General features: G+C 60.3%; 1 protein-coding gene across 1 annotated transcript in view; it reads right to left on the bottom strand.

Annotated features, from left to right (window-relative positions):
- Positions 1-1,367: 1,367 nt before the first annotated feature.
- The window catches only part of LPCAT1 (lysophosphatidylcholine acyltransferase 1), a 45,473-nt gene continuing 18,979 nt past the window's right edge, over positions 1,368-27,861 (bottom strand). The window contains exons 3-14 of the mRNA XM_047852968.1: positions 23,423-23,637; positions 20,958-21,070; positions 19,260-19,320; positions 18,658-18,716; positions 16,867-16,901; positions 15,654-15,708; positions 13,619-13,701; positions 9,690-9,815; positions 8,941-9,094; positions 6,564-6,662; positions 5,223-5,361; positions 1,368-3,343 (exon numbers count right to left, since the gene is read on the bottom strand). Coding sequence (XP_047708924.1) covers positions 3,159-3,343; positions 5,223-5,361; positions 6,564-6,662; positions 8,941-9,094; positions 9,690-9,815; positions 13,619-13,701; positions 15,654-15,708; positions 16,867-16,901; positions 18,658-18,716; positions 19,260-19,320; positions 20,958-21,070; positions 23,423-23,637 — 1,324 coding nt within the window. The 3' untranslated portion in view covers positions 1,368-3,158. The remainder of the gene's footprint in view (positions 3,344-5,222; positions 5,362-6,563; positions 6,663-8,940; positions 9,095-9,689; positions 9,816-13,618; positions 13,702-15,653; positions 15,709-16,866; positions 16,902-18,657; positions 18,717-19,259; positions 19,321-20,957; positions 21,071-23,422; positions 23,638-27,861) is intronic.

The raw sequence follows: 27,861 nt of genomic DNA, 5'->3' as shown, positions 1-27,861 counted from the left end.
TCTGGGCACTTTCATCACTAAGATCGTGGCTGATAAAGGCTCCAGATACCTCGGGACGGAGATGCTCCGCTAGGTAAGGACACTCACCTTCCGGGGACGGCGGGAGCCAAGGCCACGTGCGTGCGGGTGGGAAACCCCGTAAGCGGCCACGCGGACGCCTTCCTGGCCTGGTGTGTGCGCGTGCACGGCGTGTGCTTGTGCGACGGAGCACACGCCGCAGGTGGTTGGCCGTTCACTCACTCCCCCCACTCCGTGGACTCCCCGTGCTGTGGGTGGGAACGTGAACGGCGGTGGACGTGAGCTCTGTTTTCCGTTAGACAACATGGGGGGGGGGGGGGTGTGTGTGACCGCGTCCGCGTTCACGCTGCCCAGGACTGGACGCAAAGGTCCGCGGGCGGGTAAGTCCCGGGGAGAAGGTAACGCGTCTGTTGGGAGCGGTGGCTCAGGGGCAGCACCCCGGACGGGAGGCGCGTGCGGGAGCGGACAGGGGACGGACGGGCAGCGCCCGTCGAGCGTTCAGAGCGCCGCTCCACCAGCCGAGGCCAGGGGTCTGGCGCTCTCCCACCGGCGGCTCCGGGGGGCGCAGCAGGGGCCTGGCCGGGCCGCGGAGACGCCTCTTCTGCCCCCGGTCCCTGATGGAGACTTCCCGAGGGTGCGCGTCCCCGTCAAGCCCGTGCCCGGCGGGGACGTGGATGTGCCGAGTGCCCAGAGGCCGCGGCAGGCACACCCCGTTGTCACCGCCACGGTTCCCACAGCCCATGGCGGCTGCTGCTTCTTCCCGCCACACCCGGAAGCCCCCGGCTTCGAATGTGACTTGAACCCTTCGAGAGGCAACACCCAGTTTTGACAAGAAACAGGGCAAGGAAGTAAAAACCGTTTCACGGGTGAGTGCCACCTCGGGGCGCACCCTCCCAGCCCACCCCGCGGGCCGGCTTCTCTGGCGCGTCACACCGAGCAGGGCCGTGGCGCATTCCCCCGTCCTTGGAGGGAGCGGCCACTTAACCGTCTTGTTGCGGTTACTTCTGGGGACTGTCGTGACCTGGCCGTTTCTCTTCTTCCACTTCTGAGCCCTTTACGGCCTTGAGAAGAGGCCCGAGCCCGGACCCTTTCTTGTGGCTGCGCCACGCGGAGCGCTTGCGAAATCTCAGGAACCGACCCACCAGGCAGGCGGGCGGCCGCACACGTTTGGGATCCCGGGGTGTCAGCCGCTGCCCCCGGCCGGCAGGAGCGCGTTTGCGACAGAATTTCAATTCCGGGGCTTTCCAAACATGCCCCCAAAACCCCATCTTGACGGGCTCTCGGTCGTGGCCCAAGAACCGTCTGCGGTTGCGTTTCCAATAAAGAACGACACGTGACAAGGCGCGTCCTCAGGTACGTACGACTTTACACTTTATTCATTCCAGTGGAGACCAAAGCTGTTTCACGGAGCCCACCCCGGACCCCCGGTCCCCGCGGGGCCCCCGTCGTCTCCGTCCCCACCTCCCACAAAAGGGGTCCATCCATATCCACGTTCTGAACGCCCGCAGGTGCGAGGCCGCACGGAAGCGCAGGAGGAACAAACATCCATCCCAAGTCTGCTTATCAGAGGCTTTTTTCCTGAAAATGCGCCCGGCATTCCGTTCAAACAGCCCTTCATGCGCAGACGGGGAGGGGCCTCCCCTCGGGATATCTTAGTCTGTTCACCTCCTTCATCCGTCACTTGTACGTTTTCTCTCTTAAAAACAAAACTTTATGCATCTACAGTCACATAACTGATCGCCGTGAACCGCCAGGCTGTGTCTGGCCACCACGGGCGCCCAGCTGGCACTGTCACGCTGGTGTGGTCGGGGAGGGGGCACAGCCGAGGCCGGGGGGCTTTTCCTTCACTCGTGGCCGTGGCCGTGGATGGAAATGCGCACCGAGAACTCCTGGGGAGGTTACAAACGCTTTTTCCTGTACTTCGGGCCTGGCGGTCACTTCCTACGCAGAGGCCCAAGAACAAAATACAACTTATTTAGAAATTCAGAAGAACTTTCCCCCCAGGCAAACCCAGAGGCTTTGCTTCAGGGAACGGAGTGGAGACCGCGGGGCTTATGTTGTGCTTTAAGGACAGGTTTCCAGCTGTGTGTCCAGGGAGTGATCCAGGCTGAGCTCCGGGGGGGAAAGGCGACAGGAACCTTCTCTTTCCTGCGTCTGGAGGCTGTGCTCCTCCCCTCGGGGTCACCAGAGGCCTGACAGCCTTCCCCAGACCTCCTGCCATCCGCACGGGCTGTCCCCCAGGCACCGGCTCCCACGGTCTGCACACGGTTCCCTTCCCCCACAGCTCCTCCCCCTGCACACGTGGGACCCAGCACCGGGAGCAGGGACGAGGGTCGGCCTCCCAGCGGGCCCGGCCCGTCGGCAGCCCCCCTGCCGGCCCAGCACCACCATTGAGGCCGCTATGTGCACGGGGAGGCAGATCACGTCCCGTTACACGGAGACACCAGGCTGGTAACGTCTGTAGAAAAGAGGGGTCTGAAAAGGGTTAAAGAGGCAGATGGGAGCTCTGGGCCACGTGTGTGGGGGACCCAGACACGGGTGGACCTGGTGGAGAGAGGCCGGCAAGAGGCTGAAGTCAAAGCCCCACACAGCCTCGGACCTGATCACAAAAGGGCCCGTAAATAAATATCCTCTAGCCCTGAAAGGAAAAATGAAGTAGAAAACAAGTTTTGTTTTTTTTTTAAAAAACACTGTGAGCTTCCCGAAGTATCTAAACGAAGTTTATAAAACGCCCGCGAGCGCCCACAGATACAGAAACGTTTAAAATTAGATGCGGCCCAGCCAGCCTGTGACCCCCAAGGTCGGCGGACGGTCTGTGCCGGGATGGAAACGCGCGTGACGCGCCCTGGTCTCAAGCGTGTGTCGCGCGTGCACGTGGAGGCCCGTCCGCCGGGCGAGCCGCCGAGAAGGGACACGAACGGGGACGTGGCAGAGACCTTGGTGGAAACGAGCCAGGATGGTCCAGGCGACGGGGACAGGCACCCGGCCACGCGGCCTCCCTCACGCGGGGCTGTCCACGGAGGAGCAGGGTGGCGAGCCCGAGTCTTGTGGATGGGCCTGAGGCCGGCGGGCGCACGGCCACGTGGAGGCGGGTGGTGACTGGGCCACGGAGACGCCTCATCTTGCCAGAAACCTTCATCCTAGTCCAGTTTCTTCCGGAAAGGTTTCCTCCCAACGCCCGAGTTTTCAGGGCTGAAGTCAGCACAGAAGCCGTTGGGGGCTGGAGCTGGGGGCGTCTGCGGGCAGCTCTCAGGACGCGTCTGGTCAGGGTAGAGGTAGTCCTCTGCAAAGTCGGGAAACGCTTCTGCAAACCTGCGGAAGTCGGCTGAAAAGACGGGCACCTGGGTTACAGGGGGACAGACGTCTGGAACCTGGGGCCGCCATGCCTGGTTCTGCATGGGCAACCAGCTTACATCTCACACCCTCCCGGGAGGGCTGGGTCCATGTGTGTGGGGAGGGCTGGATCCATGTGGGGGGAGGAGGGAGGGCTGGGGTCCATGTGCGGGGGGAGAGGGAGGGCTGGGGGGGGGGGTCCATGTGGGGGGGAGGGGGAGGGCTGGGGGGGTCCATGTGGGCGGGGAGGGGGAGGGCTGGGGGGGAGGGGGAGGGCTGGGGGGGTCCATGTGGGGGGGGGAGGGGAGGGTTGGGAGGGTCCATGTGGGGGGAGGGCTGGGGGGGGTCCATGTGGGGGGGGAGGGGGAGGGCTGGGGGGGGGCCCATGTAGGGGGGGAGGGGGAGGGCTGGGGGGGGCCCATGTAGGGGGGGAGGGGGAGGGCTGGGGGGGTCCATGTGGGGGGGAGGGGGAGGGCTGGGGGGGTCCATGTGGGGGGGGAGGGGAGGGCTGGGGGGGGTCCATGTGGGGGGAGGGCTGGGGTCCATGTGGGGGGAGGGGGAGGGCTGGGGGGGAGGGGGAGGGCTGGGGGGGAGGGGGAAGGCTGGGGGGGTCCATGTGGGGGGGGAGGGGAGGGCTGGGGGGGGTCCATGTGGGGGGGGAGGGGAGGGCTGGGGTCCATGTGGGAGGAGGGGGGAGGGCTGGGGTCCATGGGGGGGAGGGGGGCTGCGCATGAACGGGGCTCAGAGCCATTCGGCTTTGCCGCCTTGGGGAAATCTAAGGCGAACGTGGTCTTTGAGGTGCAGGTGTACTCCGGGTGCTTGGCACGTGCAAAGGAGCCGCTGTTCACCCAGGAGTCGGCTCAGAGGCAGGACAAATTGTCCACACCGTGACCTGATGACCTGCGAGGCAGCCGCCACTGGTGACCCGTCTACGCGCTGGAGACACCAGGGTCGCCCTCCCGGCCGATCACCTGAGTGGCTCTGAGCCCCCTCGTCGTCTACCAGGCCTGGGACCCAGTCTTGGGGTGGGGAGTGCCCCCGGGGCGCCCCAACGGCTTGGAGACGCTCTAGGCCTGGGTGTGGGAGGGCTTTTCTGGAAGGTGCTCACTTGGCACGTCATCACCACGCCTCAGTGCGCCCGGACAACACCACCTGCCCTGAGGCGGAGACACGCGCACGCACACACACACACACACACACACACACACACACGCTCACGCTAAACCAACACACGTGTCTGACATTTGGACGCAATTTAAAAACACATCCAAACATGACACGAACAATGACCTTTCCTGAGCAAATGTCTACTGTTTTTTTTAGCGAGGAAACATTCACTTCCAGACGTGCGCACTGGCTGGTGTGCACAGGGGGCTGCCTCCTGGGGGTCCTACTGCCCCTCCCCCTTCCTCCTTGGCCTGCGGGTGGGTTTCAGGTCTGAGTCCCCGAAGATCTTGGCTGTCCCACTTTGCGTGGCCGAAAGCGATGAGCCGACCCCCCACCCCCTCCCTGCAGCGGTCGGTCCTGATGGGGCTGGCTCCCCGCCTCCACGGAGAACCCGGATCGCGGACCCCCGTGGGCGGCCATGGCCCGGCCTCAGCACACACCGCCCGCTGCCCTCGGGGGTGGCATGGATCTGGGGTTCGAGCCTGGGCTTGAAGTCTGGCCCTATTAATTCCCCGCAGGGATCAGATCCCAAGTGGCCTAACCCATCCCCGCCAGGTCTGGGGAAGAACCTTCCTTCGGACAATCTTGTGTAGCCCGAGACACCGCGGGGCCCTGGCGAGCATGGATGGTGTCTCCCACGGCCCGCCTCCTGGGCACACGCCTGCACAGTGCAGCCGTCCTCCCCCTGCGCCCGGGCCGCTCACCAAACGTGATCCTCCCCGTCTCCTCCTCGTCGATGGCCCGGAAGAGGTCGGTCACGGTGAGCTCGGCCACGCCTAAGGCGGTCTTGAGGATGCTGGACAGGGCACCTTCATCGACGCAGCCGTCCTGTGACCCGTACATCTGCAGGCAGAGGCAGGTGTCACCCACGATCCCCCAACTGTGCAGAGGCCCTGACCCCACGGCTCCCACTCCCAGGAGCACGGAGGCCTGTGTGGGTGCTCAATGAAATGGATGTGCCACCACCGTGCTTGACCTTGAGGGGGTGGCTGACCCACTGACCTTTTCCAACAGCTTCTGCTTAGGTTCTGGCGAGTGACCGAGAGAGTCCCTGTGGGGCTGGCACCAGCTGTCAACCGCAGTGTGAGCACCCCAGGGCTGGTCACCGTCGGTCTGCCCGTTAGCCGGGGGCCGCCCTCTCCCGGGCTCCCCCTCCTTCAGTGGCCTGAGAAGCCTGCCCGTCCAGTGGGACCCCAGCACTGAGATACAAGCACTGCCTGGCTTATACATCAGGCTCTCACGAGTCTGGCTAATAGGAGTTGCATCTGGGGGCATCCGGGTGGCTCAGTCGGTCGAGCGTCCGACTTCGGCTCAGGTCATGATCTCACGGTCTGTGAGTATGAGCCCCGCACTGGGCTCTGTGCTGACAGCTCAGAGCCCGGAGCCTGCTTCGGGTTCTGTGTCTCCCTCTCTCTCTGCCCCTCCCCTGCTCGTGCTCTGTCTCTGTCTCAAAAACAAAAACCTTCAAAAAAAATTAGAATAGCAGGTGCATCTGTAACAAGGAGCCGTTCTCAGACCCTGACAAAACTGTGTTTCTGGGGAGTGAAGCCGGCCCAGCCCCATCCCAGCTGACAGTGTCCTGGGGAGGCGGCCGGGTGAGGGCACGTGAGCCGGGACCCCGTTATGGGTGTTTCTCAGACTCTCAGAATCCCGGGGATGTGGTGGAAGGCTCGGCGCTGGGCACACAGCCGCTCTGCAGCCTGAGCCGACGCGCTGACGAAGAGGCCGCGGTGGGAGAGCGGACCGGGTGCGGGCTGCGCCGGATGGATGGCGTAGGGCAGCCCTGTCCAGGCGCCCCGGAACTCACAAAGATCCTACCCCGTGCCCTTCTCGTGAGTGTGGACCACGAACTGCAGGAGGAAATGGATCGAGGACGTTTGGGGCGTTTTCACAAACGACGGCTGACACGAGCTTACGTGGAACGGCAGCGGGGCACAGAGGAAGCCCGTCCGTACCGCAAGGGCTCGTAAACGGGTGCGGCAGGCCTGATGTGATCTGCGTCTCGCCGTCCCTACAGACGGACCTCATACGCACTCCACACTTACCCTGAATGCCAGCTGGATGGTGTCCAGAGTCCGGGACGGCCGGCAGACGACGGACAGGGCGACGACATACTCCCGAGGATCCATCGTGCCGTCTCCACTCTGGGAAAGAGACACATCCTCAGGGCACAGCTCGGTCCCTCCGCGCGCGTGTGGGGCGGTGCTGGGGTGTTAACGCTAATCCCTGGATATTAACGGGAAGGTTAGGGGCATCTGGGTGGCTCAGTGAGTTAAGTGTTCGACTCCGGACTTCAGCTCAGGTCACGCCTCACAGTTCCTGAGATGGAGCCCTGAGTCGGCACAGAGCCCGCTTGGGATTCTCTCTCTCACTCTCTCCCGGGCCCTCCCGTGTGTGCACCCGCTCTCTCTCTGTCTCTCTCTCTCTCCCTCAAGATAAACTTTAAAAAAAAAAAAGTTCCACTTGATTTGCTATTACCTGCTTACATGAAATGTGTATTAAAAATTTTTTTGCGTGTGTTTATCTGTTTTATTGAAAGAGAGAGAGAGAGAGAAATGGAGCGTGAGCAGGGGAGGGGCAGAGAGGGAGACACAGAATCCAAAGCAGGGTCCAGGCTCCGAGCTGTCAGCACAGAGCCTGACGCGGGGCTCGAACCCACGGACCGTGAGCTGAAGTTGGACGCTTAGCCAAATGAGCCACGCAGGCGCCCCACGAAATGAGTATTTTGTAAGAACATTCACGGCCGACTGGCCTTTACAAGGTGACCTCAGCACACACCCTTTTAGGATGTTACAACTGATTCTCAAAGTCTACGAGAGCAGCACGTGAATCTCCTCCGGAAAGTTCACGCGATGCGGTGCCCGCTGCCTAAGGCTCTCCTTCTAGAAAACCCCAGCAGACAGCAAGGCTCTCATCCGTGCCCCGAGAACCTAGGTGAGCACGTGGAAAGGTGGGCACCCAGCCTGGCCTGCCGCGCGCCCACGTTGCATGTCCCCAGGGAGCCTGCGGGCCGGGCTGCTGTTGAGTGAGCAGGACGCCACGGGGCGTGGGATGAGCCGGGACGGGGAGGTGGAGGCCTCGTGGGCGGGGAGATTTCTGGCACAGGGGTGGGGGCACAAGGGTCCCTTGCCGTCCCCCGAAGGGAAGGGACAGGCTTCCCTGGGATGGCACCACGCCCGTGGTCCAGGCGGGGTGGCCTCCGGAGCGAGCTCAGGGGCCGGGCAGGTGAGTTCACTTCGGGCCCCTCAGCCTGTGTGTTCCCGGCCCTTTAGCTTCTGGGTCTGAGGGTCTTTGTGTGGAACGGGGAGTGTCTGCGTCGCAGGGCCACTGGGCGCCCGGGGTGGGAAGTAAGACCTAACAGCCGCGTGCCGCGGCAGGGGGTCTGCGGGTCCCCACCCGATGCACGTGCCGGGGACGCCGCTCGCTGCTGTGTTCCAACGCGACACCGTGGCAAAGCGCCAGCGTGAAAATACCGCCACGGCTGGGGCTCCGACGACGGGAGCGCGCGGCCAGGACGCAGCTGCGAGCGGCCTTTCCGCGAGGGGGACCCTCCAGGCCAGCCCGCCGGTTTGTGACGGCGGCACACGGGGCCACGCACTGCGACGCGTCAGCAGGACGCCCGTCACCGTGACCTGTGAGTGCCTGTGGCGTCTCTGACGTGCCCGAGTCACACGCTTGCCTCTCCTTGGTCCCACCACGGGCCAGGCCGCACGGAACGTGGCACGTCGCCACAGAGGACACGCTGTGATATTCACGTGGAACGTGCTGTGCTGTTCACACACATTTGTGGCTGAAGGGGCTGCTCGGCACATGGCCTGCCGTGGGACTGGCCGCCACGGGGGTCCATCCCTCAACGCCAACATCCGGGAAAGAGCGGGCGTGGCAGGCACGGCCGACCGTGGCAGCCACCGCTCCCGGCGTGTGGTCTCCCAGCTCTACTCCCGGGGCCCAGCTGGTGTGGGTGGCCGTGGACCCCCGGTCCAGCCACGACACGTGACCCGACTGTGACGCATGGTTGGCGGGGGTGAGGGACGCTGTGCTGGGGGGTCCTCTCGCGCTGGACGGGAGGTCCGTGGCGACCCCACGTGCCGATCATGGGGAAACAGGCCCGTTATTCGGGAATTCTGGATTTCTGGGGAAGGGGACACTGATATTACTAGGTTTTTGGCGGTCCCACCATAAAACCCCAAACCACAGGTACGTTTATCAGCAGACATTAACTTAAACGTCCGACTTCTGTGTGCGTTTAACAGCACGGGAGAAAACTCTGGGCGGGCTGGTCGGATGGGCGCGGAGGGGTCGTTCCCGCCCTGCTTCCTAAGTCTCCAAGAGATGCTTCTATCGTGACAAAACAATGTACACGGAAAAGCTGGAAAAGCTGGAGGTTTTGCCTCGAAACCGCTCACAGGGCTATGGCCCCACCTCATCAAACAGGGAGAACAGGTCTTGTAGTGTGTCTGAGACGGGGACGCCCAGGTACTCGGCGAACTCGGGGAGGCCCACCCTGCGTCCCCCCTGCGTCTGGGCCCGGTCGGAGTATTTATCCAGATCTTTCTCCAGCGTTTCTGGTTTCAACCTACACAAAAAGAGAAGGAAGGACATTTTTCGGTGAAATTACAGCATGCTCAGAACAGGGAACGTACTGTTAGAAAACTCAAGAAAAGAGTGAAGTCGCTTTTACAACAAGAGGCAAGTTCGTTTAAAAAAAAAAGTGTTCTAATAACTTTGCCTCCGGCGTCTACAGGAACGAGGCCCCGCCAGCTGTGGGGACCCACCCTCGGGCAAGTGGGGGCGGCCGCCGGCCGCGCTGCGACGGTCCTCCGGGTGGAGCCCACAGAGACCGCCGCCGAGCACTGGGGGTCTGCAGCGGGTATTCGGAAACCCCCCCGAAACCCTGAGCACAAGCCCTTCTATCTGCTCGACGGCCCCCACGGACCCTCCGCGCCCACTGCCATCGCCAGCCTGACCACCAACAACTGCAGGGGTGGGGGCCCCTGCGAGGGCCTGACAGAAGTTTCTGGAAGCTTCCTGTCTGAGAAGCGGCGTCTCGGCAGTGCCCTTCAGAGCTCTCCCCGTCGCCGAGCAAACCACTGGAGCTCCGTCAAAGCCGCCACAGCCTCGAGGGAGGGCCGTTCCGGGCTGACGGCTCGAGTGAGAAGAAGCAGACTCACCCCAGGCCCCTCACCAGCCGGGCGAACTCGAGAAGGCAGGTGTCCGCGGGGAGACGGAGCTGGCCTTCCGCCAGGGCCAGCTGGCAATCGTCATACGTGTAGTCGGTCACCGAGACGCCCAGGGCCCTGCGGGAGAGGAGGGCACCCCGTCAGCCCCCCCCCCCCCCCCGCCACGCGGCACAGCAAGGAGCCTGTGCAGGGCGACCCCGGGAGCCCGGCGCTGGGGAGGGCGTGGGGCGGGCTGAGGGCGAAGCTGGCACCCCTCCCCTCCCCCCGTGGGACACGGTGACATTCCTCATGCACTCCCGGCTGCCCTCAAGCTGAGAGAAGGAAAAAGCACACGGTTACCCGATAGAGTTCACGGTCCTGCGGGACGTGAGTCTCAGTCGGTTTGCAAACATCTTAGTAAATTACAAGAAAGGGCGACCTCATCAACAGCCCCGTCTCCAGAAGCCCGTAGGCTCCGTTCCCCGCAGCCCCCACATCACCCCCCACAGCGCCGTGGGGACAAAGGCCAGAAGAAGTGGCAGGTAACGTCAAACTTCCTCGTGACCTGCGGCCCACGGACAGAGGCCTGCGGCAGGTCCAGAGGAGAACACCTGCCCAGAACCCCCTACTGTCCCAGGGGTAAGGCCTCCCCAGGGGGAAAGCAGCCTTAGCTTCCCAACGGCAAGGCCTCCTCTCCTGGGATCCTCCCGGGCACGTGAGAGCCCTCCTGCCAGCCTTCCCGGGTCCTTTACAAACCGAACCCCCAGATGCAGAACCGCCCCAGCACGCTCCTCCTGCCCACGGCCCTGTCCCCGCGCTTCGGCGAAATCCCCCTCTGGCACCGAAGAGGTCTCAAGACTTCTTTCCTGGCCGTCGGCAACGGACCCCCCACCCCTCCAAAACCCCACCAGTGCTAAAGTCGCAGCGGCCCCACCTCACAGGCCCCTCCCCTGTGGCTCCTGCCTCGTCCACACAGCAGCAGCACCTGCCGCCCCACACGTCCCACGTGAGGCGCACGGTGGCTGGTGCGCAAGACCTATGCTTGCGGACAGCGATCCCTGCCTCTGGGTCTAAGAGGTTTATGTGCCAGCCACGTTTCTCTGGTACTCTTGTGGCCCCGTGAAAACCTGTTTCAGTTCGACAACAGGAAGAAACTGCTATGAATACAGGTGGTGTCGGGGTGGGTGTGCCCGTCAAGGACAGAACACGTTTCCCAAGAAGGGACACCCACTGGACGACCACGCGACGGCAGCTGGAGAAGAGGTTCGCACCAGAAAGCCACGGTGCGTCTGTGGCGCTGGGGGCTGACAAAGAACTCCCAGAAGCAGGATGAACCGTCCACATCGGAAGTACGCCCACATTGATAAGTCTTAAAAAGTGGGGTGTCTGGTGGCTCAGTCGATGGAGCGTCCGACTTCAGCTCAGGTCACGATCTCAAGGTCGGTGGGTTGAAGCCCCGTGTCGGGCTCTGGGCTGATGGCTCGGAGCCTGGAGCCTGCTTGGGATTCTGTGTCTCCCTCTCTCTGTGCCCCTCCCCTGCTCATACTCTCTCTCTCTCTCTCTCACAAATAAATAAACAAGAAAAAAAACTTGTAAAAACTGGACTAAAGCACACGAATATGTGAAAATTTCTAGTAAGCAGATGAGCAGTTCTCAAGCCCGCCTCTCAGGGGCTCGTCACCCGGCCCAGCGCTCTGTCCCTTTGGATCCTGCGGGCACAGCACAGCTGTCCCTCGCAATTCCGGCACCCGGCAGCCTTTAGGCAGGTGAAGCCGGGGAAGGCCGGCTCTGGGGAAGGCTCTGGGGAAGGTCCGCCCTCTGGGCCAGGACCCTTGTGGTTTCCTGAGTGCCCCCTCCCGTCCACTCCTGCATCCCCCCAAGATGGGGGTGTCTGGTGGGGCCCCAGCAGGACAGACGGACCCCACCTGGAGGAAGGAGGGGAGGATGGGGGGTCTGAGCAGGGGCGGCGTGGTTCCAGGGCATCAGCCCTGGCTGCAGCCCTCGCCCCACAGCCTGCACCGGCGTTCTCACGCAAGCTCACGCGGGCACCCGCCACGCACGAGCCCGTAACCGGAGCCACGGGGTGGCGGGTGCTCAGCATGCCGACGTGCACAGAAAGGCAACGTGTCAAGTCCACACGGGGCACTAAACAGAAAAGCTTATGAGCGAACCCCAAATTTCAGTTACTTGGACCCTGGGGCCCCAGGCTTCGTGGCTAGCACAGTATTACCACGGTCCCCCTGCCAGGCAGCCGGCGGGTGCCTCCAAGAGGACACCGCCCCGCGAGGGGGGGTTTCACCAGGAAGTCCCGCTGGTCTAACGGTGGCGAGGGGCCGCTCTCATCAGACTGACAGTGCCCTGAGGTCAGAGGCGGGGCTCAGCCATCCTAAAGCATTGCATCAGGCTTCTGAAAAGTGTGCGTCTCCCATTAAAGGAAACCTCAATGGTAGAAAACTCACCACGTGTTGAACCCTGGGCCCCTCCCCTAATGACCGAGAGCACCTCCCACCGTTCCCACAGCCCCTCGTGGCAAGACAGTCCCACGAGAGATCGTGGGTAAGGAAGCGGGTTCTGAAGCGGCTCTCCCACAGCTACTAGGATCCCCATGTGGGGACAGGAGCCGGAATGTACCCGGAGCATCTTAGACTGTCCCTCAGGGTCCCGGGCTGTTTCCAGGTGGGTCTGGAACCAGGAAGGGGACACCCCACATCCCTGTTTCTGGGTTCTCTGCCCTTTGCCACTCGACGTATGATGCTTGTCCTCTGTTAACAGGCAGAGTTTGTGAGATGCTCATCAACATTAATGGCTAATTTATTTGAACGGGAATTAAAAAGAACTCACACCCGTCAAGCCTTCGATCCCGTAGGGATTATTTACCGAGAGGCTGAAGCAAGGTGTCACCGAACGCCCTGCCTGGAGTCACGCGCATCCTGGTGGCCAGCTGCTGCCTGTGTGTCCGGGATTCTGAGAGCGGGAGGGACACGGGCTGCCAGTGGCTGGGCACCCAGGGGGACCGGAGCCATCTGCTGGGCTCTGTCCCCAGCCTAGCTTTCTGAGGGGCGTGTGGACACGCGGAGTTCGAATTTACCTGTGTTCAGGTTAGGATTCTGCTTTATACAGTCCCACAGAGTATGTTGCCACAGGGGTGCGATCTGTATACAGTGAGGGGACAGGGTTGAATTCACACCCAGGCCACACCAGCTCGGCAAAAGTGCCTGTGAAAACGCCTCCAAGGCCACGCAGACCTCCCGCCGGGGACCCCGCGGAGCCCCTGAGCTCTGAGAACCCCTCCCGGGACCTCAGTGGCCACACAGAGGCAGCCCCTGCTGCCGGGGAGTAGAAGAGAGGAGGAGAGAGGAGACGGGACATGGGGGGAGGGGGTGCGGAGGGCGCAGGCTGATGTCTCCCCATCCACAACGGCCGGGAAGGATATGGAAACAAAAGCGAGAAACTCCCCGAGGGCACGCACGCTCGTGGTGGAAGCACTTTATCTTCCAGGGTTAGACTTGGGAAGAGGGAGGAAGAGGGCTGACGGCTACTGCAGCGGGTGAACAGAGAGCTGACACACAGGACAGCCCCGTGGGCCCCCAGGCGGTGCGGCCCCTCGCCCTCGGGCGCAGACCCGGCACCGGCCTGACTGGTTCCTACCCACACGTCTGAATTCACCAAGTTAAGCAACGAAGCAGAGGCAGAACCGTGACCCCACGGCCACCGGAGGTGCGAAAAGAGTGGCCACGCACGCCCCCGCCCGTGTGCACACTCAACAGGCCCTCGCTCGCTTCTGCAGAGACCGTTTTCCTACGGCCACTGGCCAGTTTGCTCCCAGGGCTCAGGAGGAAGCTGCGGCTGAGGGGCAGACCCGGGCCATCCTCGGGCAGTGACAGGGGCACCAGGGTGGCGGCGGGGGCCTGCGCCCGGGGCGTGGGAGGGACGGCACTCACTCTGCCATGACGCGCCGCACGTTGCTGGCATACAGGGCCGGGTCCTTCTTCTCCTCGTCCGAGGGGCTGTACACGGGAAGGAACTGAGCACAGAGAAGGCCGAGTTACTTCCACGGGCATCACCAGGCCACCGGAGGTGACGGTCGCAAGTCTGACACGATTAAGGTCTGTCAAAGCACTTTCCGTTAGAACCATCTTCAAAGTGGCCACGGTGTGCGTGCACACATGCACGGACACGTGTGTGAACACTCACAACCCACGACTCCTGGGCAGGAGCGCCCCCTGCCTGCAGGCGCACTGGGTGACAATCTCACACGGAATCTTCCTCTACGGATGCAAAAAAGTTACTCGTGTGCCTTCCTCTCGAAAGGCCTCAGCTGGTGTCGGGGGTAACACGACAAACTATTTCCTCATGAAAAAGCACCAGATTTGACATCCGCTGCATTTTCAGATTACGACAAACCGTCCCACGGAAGTGTGCATTCGCGTGAGTGGCGCTTTAAATGAGTGAGTCCCACGCTCTGCTGCCGCCCCACTGTGTGCAGGCGTCACTGTGCCCTCTCTCTTTATCACAGACATCTGACAGTACAAGGACATCCCGAAACCCCACCAGTCCTCATCACGTGACTTCATTCACCCGGCACCATGAACTAGACACCGTGGGAGTCACAACAGGTGTTCACGGACACCCGTAAGCATGGCGTGAGTAAAGACACTTAGAGCGATTTCAAAAAGTCATTGTGTCTTTTGAACTCAGAACATCAGAAACGAGGCGTGAAATGGAGTTCACACCGGAGGCACGGTCCTCCGAGGCCCCTGCACCGGCTGCTTCCGGGCCACCGGCACACGAGCCACATACAAAGTTCTAAGGGGCAGGCCCGCCACCCTCGGATGCGGGCCGGGGACCCTTTGCTTCAGCCTGTTGTGATTAAGTGGCTTCTGTTCTCCTGAAGTAACAAACCCGGAGTTCCGGCCGAAAGCCAGGCTCATCAGTAAGTTCGGTGCAACACGACAACTTTTACCGGAAGGACGTTGTCTCGTTACGCCCTCCACGCCATGAACGGGCCATCCCTACTCTGCGGTGTGGGACTAGCCTATTGGTTCCCTTCTTAAAAAGGAACCCTCCTCCCTCATGCACTTGGATGAAACATGCAGGCTGCACGATTGTGACTAATTAACAGAGTGGAGGGAACAGGAGTCGTGACTCGGGGACACCCAATGGGCTGCAAGCCGGGAGGCAGGTTATGCGATCCGACCGAGCATCGAACAGAAAACAGCAGTACGAGACATGTGCCACGTGAATTCGCCAGTATCAGACCACGTAAAAACGCCAAAACATAACTCACCGCGTATGCGCCAATTTGCTAACCGTGTTAAAAGACGGTTGTGGATTTTTAAAATCCTATGTAAATGGATTCAAAATCATGCAAGAGACACAATGTGATTGATGAAAAGCCACGGGAAGTACCTCTAAAGAGCTACAAAGCAAGACAGATGCGTATAACACTGAGACACAACGTGACACTGTATAGTATGTGCCGCGACAACACGTAACACTGTGTCTGTGGAGACCCCGACGTCGTACAACACATCTCCACAGACACAAATATGACACAGTATCCGCTAACACCACGTCCACACAGGTAACGTCACGTTGTGTTTGCACGACACCAACGCGACATTACATCTGTACGGACAACGACGTAACAATGCTCAACTCATATCCGTAGAGTCCCCAGTCACAGACTGTGAAACGCTGTATCCGTGTAGATGTCAACATACAACTTTACCCACAGACGCTGTATCACATCTGTTGGTACAGACGTTAATACAACATTGTATCTGCATACACCCCAGTGAAGGTTGCCTAAGCTGTATCTGCACAGAGGATAACACTGTGCGACGCTGTATCTGTATAGAGCCCGACGTAACACCGTATCGCGGTGCATCTATGCAGACCTCGACGCCAACACTATAGTTCCTACCTTTATAAACCCCGACATGACATTGTAGAGGACGCCGCATCTATACAAACCTCGATCTCCACTCGATTGTGAAACTGACAGAGCGTGAGCCACAGGATTTTCAACCTTAAAACGAACAAACAGATTTACAGCATTGGTTAAAGGATTCTCGGTTTTGTTTAAACTACTTCCGATTCTGGAGCAGAGCCTCCGGATGCCTTCCCCTGCAGAGGGCACCACTGTGCAGTGAATTCTTTCAGCGGACGCCGAGCCTCCCTCAGCCTGACCCGAACCTCGCAGCAGTGAGGAGGATGGGGCTACCTTTACTGAACAGGGGACTTCCCTGTCCCTACTAAATGCACCGACCCTGCAGCTCTCCTTTGCCCTGCATGCCACGTTTCCCCCGAGTGTCCTCCGGCCCAGGACACCTCACCTACCTGACGCTGTCCCCGACCTGGCCGTCCCCAGTGACGCGGACCTCTCCGGGCCCGGCTCTAGAGCTCCTGACCGGCATCACCACCCTGTTCTTTGCAGAAGTCGGACAAGGGGAGCCATCTGAGTCCTGTCCTCGGGCCATCGCTCACCCTCCACAGTGGACAAGTGCCCTCTTAACTCCGTGCACACCCGACTTCTGCCCCGTCACTGCCACCCCCAAGCCTGACCGCCACAGCCCAGAGGAGCCCCCTCCTGCCTTTCCCAGCTTCCCTCTTGCTTCTTGCCACCCACCCTCCACACTCCAGCCCCCGCAACGCTATCACTCCCCCTGCCCCACCCCTCGCCGGCGCAGACGCTGCCCTTTAGGGAGTCTTCCCAGCATCCCGTTCCAAATGCCTTGGCAAGGCCTGGGGGCCTGGCTCCACCAGCCCCTTCCCACCGCCAAACAGCAGCTCAAATGCTGGCGTCGTGGGGAGGCCTGCTGTCCTGGAGCCCCCGGGCCTGAGACGGGGGCCGTCCCCGCAGCTCCCCCCCCTTCCCAGCAGCCGCAGGTGTCCGACATGACGGTGGTCACCGAGCCGACAGGCGCAAGTGGGAAGGAGAGCCACTCCCAGTTACCTTCCCACAACGAACTTAGGTCCTGGACGCCAGGAGGGTGAGAACGGGCCAGGTTTGTACACCTGGTTTGCACAGGGGGCAGAACTGAACTGCTGTTGAACAGCAGCGGGTCACGCGTCCAGAGTTCCCACGTGTGCACAACGCAGGCCAAAGTGCAGGCCAGTCGCTTGAGGGGCCACTGTGCTTTCTGGGGAGGACAGGACGCGTGAGAGCGCGCGGTGTCTCACTTACGCTCCAGGTCCTTGCCACGTCCACGTGATGGTGTCCTGGGGGGCAAGAAAGGAGCAGGATGAGTCACAGCTGACCCAGCGTGTGCCCGCCCTCCGTCCTGGCCTCGACCTGCCCGTCTCTCGCCAAGACGCTGGTGCCCTCTTCTTCCCCAGTCTGCTCTGGGACAAGGGGGCAGGCGGGTGGCTACCACCTCCGGGCCACTCTAGACACACTCCTCTCCTCCCACGGCTCCAGGGCCGGTGCATCCCTCGTCCTGTCCCTTGTTCAAGCCGTCCTGCAGCTTCGGTCTACGGCCCAGGAGCCTGCCTTGTGCGGGCCTCGGGAGCGGTCCCTACCGCGTGAGGTGCGTTCCAACCCACACCCACCTGTACCCCCACTGCGGGGCCTGTGCGTGCCCAGCACCCTGAGACTTGTGGACGCCCCCCACCCTCGGTCTTTGCTGCTGTGCCAGCACTGGGCGGGACGGACGTCAGAGGACACGCGCCCTGTTTCTACCCTGACGCCGGTCTCCCACGTGGGCTTTCTTCTGAAGTCCTTCCCACAGGCTGCTGAACACCCTCCCCTCCCCGACCCCAACCTCAGGGGCTTCCCTGGCCGCCGACCCCATGGCCCTGGCCCACCCTCCTCCCCACAGGACCGGGTGCAAAGTGGTCAGTGGTGGTTTTCCGGGAAATTATGCAGCTGAAGAGGACGACACAGGCCAACGAGAAGAGACTGCAAAGCAGCCAGGCTGAATGCTTCTAGAAGAACCCAGGAAAGGCAATTTGCTTAAACTAAGTTGACAAAGCAAACTTAAGAAGTGGAAAACCTAGAATTCTACACGTCGATGACAGATTCTCTGACTCTCAGACGCCGGCTGACGCACGCACCTCTCTGGTCACGTACCGCGAGACTGTGCCACCTGTCAGTTTCCGTGGCTTCCGCTTCTGACGTTTACTCACTGGCCACTCTGGGGGCCTCTTTTGTGTCCGTCTGCACCTGAAGGAACGGGGTCTGGTCCGGCAGAAGGTGGGCCAGGCCCCTCACGCCCACAGACGTCACCCACAACTCTGCCCCCATCCGTGCCAGCAACTGGGGAGTTTCTGTTTTGCCGTCACAAAGACACAGTGGGACAGAGACATAGCTCGCTGTGACAGACCCACCTCCTGTGTCCTCCGTCAAGAAACAGCCCAGCGCATCCAGTGCCCAGGCAGGGCCCAAGGACACGAGTCTCAGCTACGAGAGCCCGACGCCTGTCGAGGTACAAGGACGTCCCCCTGGCAGGGGTTCTGGCAGAAGTGAGATGCTCTTACAGAGGTGGCAGCGGAGGGCACGGGGGCCTGTGACCAGAGCCCGCTGAGGCTTCGTCCAGCTCCCTGCCTCCCCTGGGCTGGGGGTCCGTCGGGATCACCAGGCACTCGGAGCCCCACACGCCCCACTTTTACTCTGCTCTGTCACAAGCAAAGACCTCTGCACGGAGCCAGACGCACAACGGCGGCGTATTAAATACCAAGTCACTTAGTTCCTTTCCCTCCTGCGGTCTCCAGCCTTTCAGAACTTAAGCACTCTTAATTTTAGTGTTTCCTGGTAAACAGGCAGTGAAGGCTCCTGGGGACGTGGGGGCCCGTCTCACATCAAACCATCAGACCGAACAGACAGGAAGGGCCTCCGCTCACGACCCACGAAAACAGGACTTCACGCACGAACACTGAAGCGTTCTGGAATGTCGGGATTGACTACAAACGGTGCCTGAAACGTCTTCAAACTCTCACTCCCAAGTAAATCACCGGAATCCCCGGGAAACACGCTCACCAGTTTGTTCGGGTACCGCAGAACCACAGGCTGGACAGGAACTCCTGGGATGAACGCACCTGCGGGGGAAAGGGGAGCGTCCTAGACCCCGAGCCGCGGGCCCCGCGCTGGAGCCTCTCATGCTGGTCTTGGAGTTAACGTGAGCTTTTCTCCCTCGCCCGCCTGGTCAGAAGTCTTATTAAGGTGCCTGGAGGCACCCTCAACATGGCTGCCAGCTGTGAAATCTCAGGGGAACCCCAGGCTCACAGCCCGTCCTGCAGGAGCGTCTCCGGCCTGGGGTGTACTTTTGTGGGAAATCTGGGAGGCACCGGTGGGAGCAAGGGTCTCCCCTGCTTTCTCGAGGAGGAATTTCTCTGTGGAATTAAGAAAACTACAGGGGCGCCTGGGTGGCTCAGTCGGTCGAGCGTCCGACTTCGGCTCAGGTCATGATTTCACAGTTCGTGGGTTCGAGCCCCGCGTCGGGCTCTGTGCTGACGGCTCAGGGCCTGGAGCCTGCTAAGGATTCTGTGTCTCCCTCTCTCTCTGCCCCTCCCCTGCTTATGCTCTTTCTCTCTCAAAAATGAATAAAATGTTAAAAAAAATTAAAAAAAAACCCTACATACCAGGCTTGAAGGTAATTAGGCACGTCCTGTTGGTACATGTTCCTTCTGGAAAAATCATGATCTTGGAATGAAAAGAAAAAAAGGTGAATCTTAGACATAATTCAGAATACAATCTATTTTCTCTGCTGCTGACATATTTCAGATGTTTAATCTACTCTGTTGAAACAGGTCAGACACAGGACGAAGGCATACATGGACGGATTTCCTCTCCAAGCACGGGTTCTACTAAAGTCTGGAAGTGCAGACCTACACACAACACAGCCTCCTTTCCCGAGTGTGCAAAGGGGTGTGCTCACGAGGGGTGTGCTCACGAGGGAGTGCTCACGAGGGTGTGCTCATGAGGGGTATGCTCACGAGGGGGTGTGCTCATGAGGGGGAGTGCTCACAAGGGGGAGCGCTCACGAGGATGTGCTCACGAGGGTGTGCTCATGAGGGGGAGTGCTCACGAGGGGGAGCGCTCACGAGGGAGTTTACTCACGAGGGGGCGTGCTCATGAGGGGTGTGCTCACGAGGGCGGTATTCACAAGGGGGAGTGCTCACGAGGGGTATGCTCACGAGGGGGAGTGCTCACGAGGGGGTGTGCTCTTGAGGGGGAGTGCTCACAAGGGGGAGCGCTCACGAGGGAGTTTACTCACGAGGGGGCGTGCTCATGAGGGGTGTGCTCACGAGGGCGGTATTCACAAGGGGGAGTGCTCACGAGGGGTATGCTCACGAGGGGGAGTGCTCACGAGGGGGTGTGCTCATGAGGGGGAGTGCTCACGAGGGGAGTGCTCTCGAGGGGGAGTGCTCAGGAGGGTGTGCTCACGAGGGGGAGTGCTCACGAGGGGGAGTGCTCACGAGGGTGTGCTCACGAGGGTGTGCTCACAGCTGCTATGAGGCCCAGGTGCTGCCACCCGGGGACACACTGCCAGTGCGGAGTGGGCCCCCACAGAGACACAGGCAGCAAAGGCACACAGGTGAGGGCCGTGGGCGGAAGGAACCGGGCCGGGCCAGAGCGGCAACACCACACACGCGGTTAAACTCCTCCCCAGCGGGAGCTGCAATGACTCGGACTCACGCTGACCCCAGCGACACAATATAAGTCCCCCCGACGTTGGAAAATATGGCTCACGTGGCCACGCGGCCGCTCTCAATCGTTGGGCAGCCCAGGGGCACAGGGGCCTGAGAGCCAGGCCTTCTGGGGTTTTCTGAACATCTAGAACCCACAGAGTCCCACGGACCCCAGCCCCTCGATGTTGGAGGGAGGATACACAGCGTGACTGAAACCGTCCTCAGCCGACACAGGCCTGCAGCCAGGTCAGGACCTTCCCTCGGGGCTCCGTCCAGGCTCTTCACAAGGAGTGGACAGGCCTCGTGGACCGACGTGCCGCTGAGACGTGGGATTGTGCCAACCACGGAGCCCAGGTTAGCCAGCTTCCGCCCGGTTGGAGCTTACGGGGAGACGCCTTTCCATACAGAGGCTTCGGCAACTTGAGACAGGCATGGCGATGCTTCCCTTGTTTGAATTTAAAAATTTCAGGACCCAAAGTACCCCAAGGTCGGCACAATCCTGAATTCACACACTCCTCAAAAATAAAATGAAACGACAAATCCAGCCCCAGGGAAGGCCAGTTCTGGCCCTTTGGGTCCCCACCACCCAGCCCCACCTCTAAGTTCACATCTCTCGGGACAGATCTGCTGAAAACGCGCCTGTGCTACCTGCGGCCACTTTGCGTTCGACTGTGCCCGCCTCCTGATCTCCTCCACGGTCTTCCTGCGGGAATCCTGGTCCGACCGGGACACGAACACCGGCCGGATGTACTTTATCAGAGCTGGAAGGGAAGGAAGGCACTCGTGTGGGAACAGGCCACAGGACTGGAGGAGGGACAGCAGTGGCCCTGAGGGGCAGGCCGCAGTCGATGCGTGACCCTGAGGGAACCGAGCATCGGCAAAGCTCCCTCACACGGCAGCACGCAGCCCCACACCCTGCAAGGTCCGCAGTAACCACAGCGTCCGTGGGCCTGTCCATCAGGATAAAGTGAGAAGAACGAGGCTGACCGCACCCCTGCTAACAGAGGACGGTGGGGAAGGCTCCAGGGTCAGAAGGGCCTCAGGCATGTGGCTTAAACCCCACCCGCCCCTATTATGGGCACACCGTGTCTCTCGAAAACACAGGCTGTCGTCCTAACCCCAGTGACCTAGGACCGTGACTTCATTTGGAAACAGGGCGTCTGCAGATGCAAATGTATGACGAGGTGGTCCCGGAGTGGGGTGGGCCCCAGCCCAGGCCCGGTGTCCTCACAAGACGTGGAGGAGGCCACGGGACACCAAGGACTGCGGGGAAGGGCCAGGGGCTGCAGGGGGCTGTGTGGACTCTCTCCCCCCCCCCCCCCCCCCAACACCGCCGCCCAGGACCTGCCCTGTCCACACCTGTGCTCTGCACTTCTGGCCCAGGTGGAGAAATCAACACCACCCAGCACGGGTGAGGCAGCCGCAAGCCCAGCCATGCGCCACAGGCCACATGTGCCACACGGCCCCCTGGTGAGGGGGTGGGTCAGTGCTCCCACCACCAAAGAGAATGGTTGTCGGGAAAGAGGGTCTAAACGTGGGAAGATACATCTTAGAAGAGAAACCTGGAGCCCATGTGTCCCGACGTGTCCACATCTGAACCCCCAGAACCTGTGCACAAACCTTATCAGGGAAAACGTTCTTCGCGGACGTAACTAGTTATGGATCTGAAGATGAGACCACCCTAGACCATCCAAGGACAGGCGTCCTTATAAAAGACACACACACAGAGGCGGCCTGTGACGAGGGACGCGGGGCCACCAGGAGCTAGAAGAGGCAGGAGGGATCTTTCCTGAAGGCCTCCGGAGGGAGGGCGGCCCTGGGACACCCCAGCCTTGGACTTCTGTCTCCAGAAGGGGGTACAAGCTTCTGCTCTCTTAAGCCACCAGTTTGGTAATTTGTCACGAGGCCTAGGGACACTTGCACAGCTGGGCTTCCGATACAGGAACCAGTGCTCTGGGACACAGCTGGGGAGCTGTCCCCAGGCATTAGAGTGCCTCTGTGATACAGAAGCTGATGACATGCTCCAACACGTCACGACATCTGGGGGCACTTGTGTGTGCACGAGATGTAAAAGTTGTAACAACAGATGCTGCAAAGGAACCCTAAGAAAAGGAAAGAACAGACCCAGGACAAGTGCCTAGGTCACATGGGTGTGACCTGTGCCGACCAGCAGGAGGGGACTCACTCCCAGTAGGAGGTGGGGAGGACTCACTCCCAGGAGTGGGGAGGACTCACTCCCAGGAGGGGGGAGGAGTCACTCCCAGTAGGAGGGGAGGACTCACTCCCGGTAGGAGATGGGGAGGACTCACTCCCAGGAGGTGGGAGGACTCAATCCCAGTAGGAGGGGGGAGGACTCACTCCCAGCAGGAGGTGGGGGGGCTCACTCCCAGTAGGAGGGGAGAGCTCACTCCCAGTAGGAGGGGGGAGGACTCACTCCCAGTAGGAAGGGGAGGACTCACTCCCAATAGGAGGGAGGAAGACTCACTCCCAGGAGAGAGGAGGAGTCACTCCCAGAAGGGGGGAGGACTCAATCCCAGTAGGAGGTGGGGGGGACTCAGTCCCAGTAGGAGGGGAGGACTCACTCCCAGTAGGAGGGGGGAGGACTCACTCCCAGCAGGAGGTGGGGGGGCTCACTCCCAGTAGGAAGGGAGGGTTCACTCCCAGTAGGAGGGGGAAGGACTCACTCCCAGTAGGAGGGGGGAGGACTCACTCCCAGCAGGAGGTGGGGGGGCTCACTCCCAGTAGGAGGGGAGGACTCAGTCCCAGTAGAAGGGAGGGAGGACTCACTCCCAGTGGGGGGGGGGACTCACTCCCAGCAGGAGAGAAGGACTCACTCCCAGCAGGAGGTGGGGGGACTCACTCCCAGTAGGAGGTGGGAGGGCTCACTCCCAGTAGGAGAGAAGGACTCACTCCCAGTAGGAGGTGGGGGGACTCACTCCCAGTAGGAGGTGGGAGGGCTCACTCCCAGTAGGAGGGGAGGACTCACTCCCAGCAGGAGGTGGGGGGGCTCACTCCCAGGAGTAGGGAGGACTCACTCCCAGCAGGAGGTGGAGGGGACTCACTCCCAGGAGGGGGGGACTCACGCCCCACATGGGGACGGGGAGCTCACTCACTTCCCCATATTGGGATGTTCCTGCTCTCTGCCTTCATCACGATGGAGGACATCGTCATGGTGACAGCGATGGCGTCGAAGTAGGAGGAATGGGGCGCCAGAGTGAGGATGGCAGCCTCAGAGGGTGGGGCCTGCTGCCCCTTCACCACCACCCAGTGGAAGCCTCCGGCAAACCACATGGTGCGCATGATGGCCTTGAGCAGGACGTCCACGACCCTGCAAAAGAAGGTGCTGTGGTCAAACCGAGGCAGGGCGGGGGGGGGGGGGGGGGTTGCAGGCCGGCTCCGTCACGGCTTGTGAGCCTGAGGCCGGCCCCGTGCACACGGACCTGACCTGCCAGGCCATCCAGGGTGCCGTCCAGCCTGATCCGAAACGTGCACCGGCCGGAGGAGGGAAGAACACAGGTGGTGTGCTTTCGTCCCTCTGTGTAGACGTGCAACATTGTGACTTTGTTAGGAAAACGGAAGTGGCTGTGCCACGCCTCACAGCAGTGTAAAGACACACAGAGCCCCGACCTCACAGACTCCAATGCCGCAAGCATTGGAAGGTGACGGATTCGCATCCTGAGCACGGAGGTTTTAAAGAAACATCAGCCCACTAAAAAAACATCCAAAATGCAAGTAAAATCAGGAGTGAAGTCAGGCCGAGACCAGGAGCAGAGGCCTGTGGTGAGAAACCACGGTCCCACCTCCCTCAGGCTGCCCGTGGTCCCAGGACCAGATGCCACGCTGTTAAGCCTTTTCTAGATGAGATCAGGTGGACGATGACTTTGGAGAAAAAGGAAAAGTCAGCCTAGATTAACTGAATTTGCTTCCTATTTATTTTTAGGTGTACGAGAATACAGACATCCTGAATCTGCACATCCTTCCGTCGTAATCTCTAACCAGCATTTCCACGTCACCGGAACTACACCGGGGCCAGTGGCACGGGCTGTCCACGGTGCAGTCCACGGCGAGAAGGGGTCACCTCTGTGTGGACACAGATGACAAGACTGAGCGACAGAAAAGAGCCGGAAATCTCACGGGACTGATCCCCTCAAGAGAGTTCTGGAAGACGAGGCCCGAGGGCTCTGAGCAGCAGTCCCTCACGGGGCCGCCTTGAGCCGCCGTCGCCTGCAGGGGATGAACAACCCCGGTGTGGTTGTACACCTGCTGGGGGCCAGGCTCACACATCCCCACATCGCCACAACCGGGTGTGATCACTTGCTTACGTGTCCAAGCGCACATTGCTAAGCGTGTTTGTGTGCGCGTCTGCTACTTTTCCTAACAGGAACACGTGCAAGAATCAAAGCCAGCTGACACCTGCTGATGCGTAAGGAAGCGGGTGCCGGGCAGGCTGTGGCGGAAGGGGAGCCAGTCCCGGGAAGCCGGGTGCAGGAGAGGGGGGCTGGTGGGAAGTGGGGACCAAATCCTGATGTTTCTGTTGGACACACACCCACCACCCCTCAGGCCAACAGGCCAAAGGGCACTAAGCAGAAGCGGGCGGGGGGGGGGGGGGGGGGCGGGCGGACGCACCACCCCTGACGATTCTCTGAGGTCTCGGGGAATGCCATCCCCAGGACACCGCCCACTGGGAAGAGCCGGCCTGCGGACGTGGAACAGGCCTCCTGGCCCGACGCCTCCCGGCCAGGCTCAGGCAGCCACGACAAGCCTGAGGTGCCCGGAGCGTTTCCTGGGAATAGAGAGGCAGGACACAGACCTACACGCACAAGGGCGTTCTTGCTGCATCGCCCAGGCGGGAGCCCCAGAACCTGAGACGTGAGCACAACCAGCCCCGTGATGGAGAAGAGACCGACCAGGGGAGAGGCTGCGGTCCACACCGTCCTCGAGCTGTTAGAATCCAGAACGGGGCGCTGTGAAAGGAGCAAAGGACGAGGCAACAGTCTGGCAAATCCAGCCTCTCGCTGCAGAAGCAGCCAGTTCCCTGGGAAGCTGAGGAGTGAGCAGGATTCCCCCGGGAACAGGCAGGGAAGAAAGGACGGCACTTCAGACACGAAGAATTTAACACGAAACCACAGACTCCTACAACTTCCTTCGAGAATTTTTCGAATTCCCAAGGACGGACAGAAGATGCCAAAACTTCCAGAAGAGCAGATGGGCTACCCGGGCACCACGGCACACTCGCATCTTCGCGGCCCCGGGGACGGAAGGTCTGGAACCTGTCGCCTGTGCCCTGACAAGCTACCCGTCAACACCGAGGGGAAAACAAAGACTCCCGGGCATGAAACGCACCTCAGTTTCTCCTGCTTGTCCTCTGAGAAAAAACCCCGATGCTCCACAAAATCTTGGGAGGAAAAAAACAAGGGAAAAAAAAAAACCCAAACCAGGCTGAGGAGACAGACGACGCCCAAACCTGCAGAAAGTCGCTGCACCCAGCGGAAGAGGAACGTGTGATGGGGGGCCGGGGGCTCGGGGACCCCCAGGAGGAGAGCATCATCGCAGCGTGGACACGGGGCAGAAGTGCAGGCTATGCTCGGGCTCAGCATCCCATTAGCCACAGGCGAACGAGAGTCTGTAACTGGAAATGAGGTTCGATGGGGCCCTAAGAGCGGGGCTGTGGCGCGATGGAACAGGTGTCCCGTGAGAGACAGACCGGAGCTGCCCGCCAGGTGAGGACCTCGAGAGAGCACGTGCACAGGCCAGGAGCGGGATCTGCCCGATTCCAGACCCCGCAACCTCGCGCTGTTCCCCAGCCTGTGGCATGTGGCTGCAGTGGCCCAAGGGGACTACCACCGGCCCTTCCTAACCTCGTGAGTGGGCCCAAGAGGCAACGCCGAGGACCATCCTCCACCGCTGGCCTGCTGGTCGGGTTTTGCAAGATGTGCTGGTTGTTTACACGACTGCGGTTGGAAGTAAGTAAGTGTGTTGTGAGACTGTTCATTCCTCCCTTCCCTGGAGGCCCAAGGCTTTTCCTTTAGCAAGTCCGAATGGCAGGAGCTTACATTCGGCAAAGACCCTCCCCGACGGAGGAGCATCAGCCCGCTCAGACCCGCACGACTCTGCAAGGCGTGAAACTGCACACCTCCCGGCCGACCCCACGACTCTTCTGCACAGGCCCGTGTGCACTAATCCGTTTCCTCCTAACTCCTGAGTCCCTGGATCAGGCATCTTGTCTCCACCTTCTCCTTTAAGGAGTTCAGTGTTGACGGTACTCGTGTTTTCCCTCCAGCACCAGACCCAGCGCAGGGCTGTGCATGGCTCGCACACACACACACACACACACACAGTGTACACACTCACATTTGCATACACACATGCATTCACATATATACACATGCACGTGCTTGTATACAAATACACATACACACTCACGTACATACCTATACATGCATGTATACGTGCACATGCTTGCACATGTGCACACACATACGCATGCACATGCTTGTACACACATATGCGCATGCACACTCATGCACACACCCACATGTGCATATACATGTGCACACATTTGCACACATGCATATACATTCACACGTATATACACATGCATATGCTTGTACACACATATACACACTCATGTACACACCCACACATGCATATACACGTGTGCACACACATACACACCTGCACGTGCATGTACATACACACAAATGCTCACACACAACACATGCGCACTCACATGCCCACACATGTATGTATGCATGTGCTCACATGCACACACACATATATACACATTCATACATATATGCACACGCACATGCTTGTACACACATGCTTGTACACACATGCTCACATACAGGTACACATATGCACGTGCACATGCTTGGACACACGCACACACATGCTTGCACTCCCACACAGGCATGTACTCATGGTCGCACACATATAAACGTATACACACTCATACGTGTGTGCACAGTGACGTGCGGTCTCCGTGGACACAGACACCTCTACTTCTCGCTGCCGAGGACACTTCTCAGGCATGCTCTGGGCACACGAGGCACCTGGGAGGCAGTGGCCCATCTGTCACCAAAGGAGCCACATGGAGCCGCACAGGGTGGGCACGGGGAATGGAGAGCAGCCCAGAGTCCCGTACTTTGAAAAGACAGAATCTGCACTGTGTGTGTGGACAGAGGAAGGGATCCCAGCCCAGGGACAGAGCTGAAGAAGGAAGGAATTAAGACAAAAATGCCGGGAAGTCGTGTTAACCTATCATGACTCAAACCTCAAATTTTTAGTCAAATCACTTGTAATTTGTCAAAAACTACAAAAAACTGTGCTTTCTAGCTATGGATTCTCAACCTAGCAGCACTGAAATTCTGATTTCTATTTGGTCTAGATTTTGTTTGATTACACATTTGACACTAAATCCCTATTTTAGGGCTAAAACATTGAAAAACACCCTCCAGGTTAAGCAAGCTCTTCAAAGAGAATTAAGAAACCCAAGAAGTCAGAACGAGGACCCCAGAGCCAGTGATGACCCCAGTGCACCCAGGTGACC

Source organism: Prionailurus viverrinus, chromosome A1, assembly GCF_022837055.1.
Source record: "Prionailurus viverrinus isolate Anna chromosome A1, UM_Priviv_1.0, whole genome shotgun sequence".
NCBI lineage: Eukaryota > Metazoa > Chordata > Mammalia > Carnivora > Felidae > Prionailurus > Prionailurus viverrinus.
This window is presented reverse-complemented; position numbering and strand designations above follow the sequence as displayed.